Here is a 5,247-nt window from a genome sequence, read left to right as displayed (position 1 = left end):
CAATTTCACTATTTTGAGGAAATAGCTAGTCTATTAACCCCAGAAGAGAAAACTTAACCAAAAAACAAAAACAAAAAACAAAAAACAAAAAAACAACCCTTTTCTGTCTTAAACACAAATAGCCCCAAGATGCCAGAGGCTAATGGGGAGATAATATTTACTACAGCAACCTCCCGACCCTTACCACCTCCACCTCCCTGTCTGAAAAGATGTATGCAGCAAAGCTATTGTTGAAAAGTATTTATTTACACTAGGATCACAAACCATCCATTATCCAAATTCCAGTTAGTGGTTGTGTATGAAGTGATGAACAATTTCTAACTCCACAGCTATAGGGAAGCTTAGAACCAAAGGAGTCAGCTCTTTTAATGTTATTTACATCTGTATTTGACATTTTACTCCAAAAGTAACACTTGAAAGTCACAAAACAGCGTACAAAAATATAGTTTCTAAAAAAAAAAAAAATCCAAATATTAATAGGCAGAAATGTACAGGCATACTAAAACCAGGGAGTGATTTTTCAGTAATTAATAAGGCAACCCATTTACATGCAGACACTGCAACATTGTCTACATCACACAAGGCACCGAGGACACGTCAACACAATCGCATGCATCCTAATTCAGAGAATATATGTACACACCCCCCCTTTTAAATAAACTATCCTCTGATTCTTGGTCCACTAGATCATAAACGTTTTCCTTTCTCTTTCCCAAAAGTTGAGATCTTGGAGAACAGTGCACATAAAAAAAATACACTAATATCTGAGTGAATATACACTGAAAAAATAGCCATTTACAATTTCCAACTAAATACTGAAAAAGCATCAGTTGCCAAGTCAGTCTATCTCATCAGATTGCACTTCTGTTCTCTGTTAGTTGATATACTACATATTGCTCAAAGGGCTGAAACCAGATGAGCTTTGAGCACTGTTCAAGGCTCCCAGAACTGGATTTTGAGTCTGTGTTTGGCTCACCATACAGCCCCCCCAAAGCAGCCACCATGCTAGATAAAGTGCACATCAGTTTGGGTCTTTCGGGTGACCCCCCTTTTTCCAAGGCATCAGCATCTCCCAACCTACTTCGATGGGGTCCCACATCAACTCTGATGCCCACAGTCAAGATGCCCTCACGGATGCATCAAAGCAAAGGGGAGTATAGGGAGGGGGGCAGGGAGTCAAAACTCCAGTTCAACAACCCTTGTGAAAGGAGGGTAGGGAACCCCAGCTTCTGGAGGGCACCGATCCTCATTCCCACCCCCTTCAGATCCTCCCTTGTACCTTTTGGTCAGAGTCATCCCATCTAAGGAGAGACCAAAATGAGCCCAGTTTCAAGAAGGACCTGTTTCTCAGCTTAAAGGGGAGCAGTGATGGGATCCCCACCCCTCCCAGACCCTTCCAGATTGTTTCGAAGGGAGAAGTGAGGAGCCAATGGTAGTGTTTGTGCAGCTCAGGTTGGAAAGGGCCCAATGGCCCCTCAAGGAGCTGGTCAGGTCAAGAGTCTCTCCTCAAGGTGTCCGGGTCCGAGAAGCACAAGAGGTCAGGGGACCCCCACCCAGAAGGCTGTTGCTACTGCTGTTGCCCAAGACCCCCCCAGACTGGGTCCCTCCCGGGCAGGAGGAGGTGGAAGAGGCTCCTGGCCCTGAAGATGAAGGGGGGGCGCTGCTCTTTCTCTCCTTCTGCCGGAGATGGATCTTGGTGTGGCGTTTGCGTTCGTCACTGCGGGCAAACTTTCTGCCACAGTAGTCACAAGCAAAGGGCTTCTCTCCAGTGTGGGTTCGGATGTGGGTGGTGAGGTGGTCACTGCGGCTAAAGTTCCGCATGCAGATCCGACACTGGAAGGGCTTGTGTCCGGTGTGGATCCGGATGTGTCTGGTCAGTTCGTCACTCCTGGAGAAGCGCCGGTCACAGCCCTCGGCCGGGCACGGGTACGGTCGTTCGTGAACCGGTGTCTTGCTAGGCCGGTTCGGGTACTTTCGGGGGCGAAGTATAGGACGGAGTGGCAAGTGGTGTGGGTTGTAGGCGGCGGCGGCGGAGGCGCTCCCAGAGAGCCGGGGACCACCCTCACCGCCGCTGTTGCCCCCGGGTCCGGCAGCCCCAGTACTGGGGCCTCCCAGAGTAAAGTTACGGATGGTGGAGAGGGGGGTGAGTGGTGGTGGGACCCGCAGAGAGTCCAGGGGGCAGGAGAAAGGCTTTCGGTCTGGGCCTCCTGCCCCATGAAAGTCCCGTTGGCACTGAGGCGGGAAGAAGCCCGGGTAGTCTGGGATCATGGGGAAGAGGCCTGGGTCTGTGGCAGGCTTGGGAGAAGGATAGGAAGGGGGCGGTGGATAGGCCAGGGCAGAAGAGGCAGTGGAAGTGGTAGCGGAAGGCAGGAAAGCCGAGGGGTCCTGATACAGGTCTCCTGTGCAGCCTGTGTAAGGAGGGGGAGGGGGAGGCGAGTAGAGGTGGTCCAGGTCAGACTGGGTCTGGGACATGGTGCACACACCCAGAGGCGGCCCCGCCAGGGGGTTGGGAGAGGCAGAGGACGCACTGGAAGAGGTGGTGGTGGAAGCTGGGGCCGTCACCCCCTGCAGGATGCCCGCACTCACGATGTTGATGATGCCCTCTGGATAGCAGCTAGCACCAGGGTACTGGGGGTCGATGGAGAACTTGCCCATGTAAGTGAAGGTCTGATTGCGAGGGGCGGACACGGGAGCGAAGCTGCTGGGATAGGGCAGATCCAGGGACCTCTTCTCTCCAGTCATGTCAATGTTGATCATGCCATCTGGAAGCAGAAGGGGACAGTGAAGAGGGGGGCTCCAGGGAACAGAGGCTCATCCCCAGGGGTCCCCACTGGGAAGGGAAGCTGGACGCCCGGCTCCCTACTTCCTAAGCCCCCGCCGCCATCAGCCACAAACTTTCTGGGGCTTCTCCTTCACCTGCGGGACCGGTAAGTGGGCGCTTCGGAGCAAGGTGCCCAACAGCTGATCAGAGAGGAAGCCGCCAGAGCCGGCTGGGGCAAAGGGGAAGAGCCTCAGACACTTCCCCGCTCCAGGGACGCCCCAGCCCGACTCCTTTGCCTCATCCCTCCCTCTCCTACTGAGGATCAGCTGATGAGTAAGGGAGGGAGCTGGGGGACTGCAGGCAGAGCAATTCTACAGGTTTCTCCCCCAGTCTCCCTTCCCTTCCTCCAGTCCCCGATCCCCAGCACCCCAGCATCCCGACCTTGCCTCCAGGCACTTGCGGAGGTGAAAAGAAATTCGGGTGCCTGGAGGAGCCACGGGTTTCCTCCCATTGCCTGGGAAACCAGCCCAGCGCCGGCCTCCAGAGGCGGCCTCCTCACCCCCCTTTCCCTCCGCCTCTTCTTCTTACACCTCCACGTCTGGCTCCCCAAAGCCGCAATCTCGCTAATTCGCCCGGCCGCCCAAGGCTCCCCGAGAGCGCAGGATCCCCGCGGCCGCGGATCGCGCGGCCCCTGCTTCTTCCCCAAGGCTGGAAAGCTTTTATTCTCATCCTCTCGTGGGGCCTCCTCCCTCTCTCCCCCGGCCCCTACATTTCCCATCACTTTGCGCCTGGACTCCAGGGGAGGAGATTCCTGGAGTGGCGGCTAAGGGAGGGTCTGGGAGGCTGGAAAAGCCTCCGGGACTCGGGCATCCCGACTCCCCGCGGAAGGTAGGTCCGCTCTAACGCCGGAAAACGCTTAGCCCGGTACCTGGCACACGGCAAGCCCTGAATAAACGGAAGCTAGCAGCCGGTGCTCCGGCACATCTCTCCTAAATGCGCTCGGGCTGCGAGGGGCAGCGCTGCCGGCCGGCCGGGCTCCTCCACGGAAGCCCCCGCCTCTGCTCAGTGTTCCCCAAACCCCCTGTCCCCCTGAACAGTCACTTCCTCCCCCTGGCGCCCCGACGCCCAGCCCCTCCATCTCCCACCACCAAAGCGCGCCGGGAGGGATGAAGGCGCCTCGCTTACCTCCCGTCACCCCGTTCATCTGGTCAAAGGGTCCTCCCAGATCGGCATTGGGAAAGATGGACACCGAAGTGGCCGCGGTGGCGGCGAGGTCCTCCACCGGGTAGATGTTGTCAGCCAGCTGGTGCACAAAGCCACTGAGAGTTACTGGGATTTTGTCTACGGTCTTGGCGGTCATCATTTGCTCCAACTCACAACCTGGAGACCCAACTCCCTCGCTACCTGGATTGCCAAAGAAGCCGTTTTGGTGATGGGGCAGCCCCGGGGATCCTCCGTCGGTCTTTCCCCCCTGCTACTCTTAAAGCACCCCCTCCGGAAAAAAAAATCCGAAGCCCCAATAAAAAGCGGCCAGCAAGTTTGTGTCTGTCTGTTGGCTCCGACTGGAACGAGAGGTGCCGGCCCCCACTGTCCTGCCCGCCCTGGCTGCCCGCCTGCCTGCGGCCCCGCCGCTGAGCCCGGAGGTGCCGGTGTGGTGTGGTTGTAACAGTCACTGGGTCCCCTTGCCGAGCTATTAATCAACTGCAGCTCGCTCAGTTAGACGGAAAGTGTGGCTCTAAGTATTTATGGGCAGGCCTTGAATACCCGTGACGTCGCTGCCCATATATGGACTGAGGAACAGGGCCGGGCAAGGAGGCTTTGCAGTCACATGGCTCATTTGCATACGAGCTTCGCTCGCTCTCCCGGGCGTCCCCCGCTCCACCGGCCGCGGCGGGGCCCGGGAGGGCTCGGAGGGCTCGGGGGGCGGCCCGCGGGCCGCGCGGGGAGGGGTGGGCACGGCGCCCTCCCTACGCCCGACCTGGAGGCGGGGAGGATGGGCCGGGCAGCCTGCGCTCGCCGGCCTCCCCGCAGCCAGCCGGGAGGAATTCCGGTTCCCGGGGCCTTTCCAAAAAAGGCGAGGATCCGGCGGCAGCCGCCCCGCCCCCGGCCCTTGTTTGGGAGCCATTCCGGAAAATTAAACTTCGGAAAGAAGCCGAGCGCCGCCGAGAAGCGGCCGCCCGGCCAAGCCCCGCTCCTCCCCGGCCGCGCGAAACCGCAAAGTGCCGGGCCGGCCGGGACGGCGCACCTGGCGCGGGCCGCGCGGACCCCGGCCGAACGCGCACCCCGGGGGAGAGGGAGCCCGGCCGAACGCGCCCCCGGGGGCGCCACCTCCGGGAGGGAGCCCCCGGGCGGCTGCGGCGGGCGGGCGCCCTGCCCGGGACATCTGGGCGGTCGGCTGCGTGGGGGTGGATGTCCAGATGGCGGCTTGGACACCGAGCCGGCCGCAGCGCGCGCGCGCGGGAGCACACACCCTCCCTCACACTCAC

The 5,247-nt window shown here is 58.8% G+C and overlaps 1 protein-coding gene across 2 annotated transcripts; it reads right to left on the bottom strand.

Moving 5' to 3' along the window:
• Positions 1-225: 225 nt before the first annotated feature.
• Positions 226-4,477, bottom strand: EGR2 (early growth response 2). Of its 2 annotated transcripts, XM_074296632.1 has the most exons (3): positions 4,166-4,477; positions 3,947-4,064; positions 226-2,762 (listed from the first exon to the last, which is right to left on the bottom strand). In XM_074296632.1, the coding sequence occupies exons 2-3, from the start codon at positions 3,963-3,965 to the stop codon at positions 1,507-1,509; spliced, it is 1,275 nt and encodes a 424-aa protein (XP_074152733.1). In that variant the 5' UTR covers positions 3,966-4,064; positions 4,166-4,477; the 3' UTR covers positions 226-1,506. The 2 variants fall into 2 exon arrangements, with proteins under 2 accessions (XP_074152733.1, XP_074152732.1); XM_074296631.1 differs by having other exon boundaries at positions 3,947-4,305.
• Between the last annotated feature and the right edge of the window lie 770 nt (positions 4,478-5,247).

The sequence above is a fragment of the Sminthopsis crassicaudata genome, chromosome 2, assembly GCF_048593235.1.
Source record: "Sminthopsis crassicaudata isolate SCR6 chromosome 2, ASM4859323v1, whole genome shotgun sequence".
Taxonomy (NCBI): Eukaryota; Metazoa; Chordata; class Mammalia; order Dasyuromorphia; family Dasyuridae; genus Sminthopsis; species Sminthopsis crassicaudata.
Note: the sequence above shows the minus strand (reverse complement) of the source record. Positions and strands in the feature narration are given on the sequence as shown.

Coding starts and splice junctions, on each gene's coding strand:
- EGR2 (XM_074296631.1), bottom strand. CDS start 4,124: ATGATGACCGCCAAGACCGTAGACAAAATCCCAGTAACTCTCAGTGGC. Junction 2,763..3,946: donor GATGAACGGGGTGACGGGAG/GTAAGCGAGGCG, acceptor TTCTGCTTCCAG/ATGGCATGATCAACATTGAC.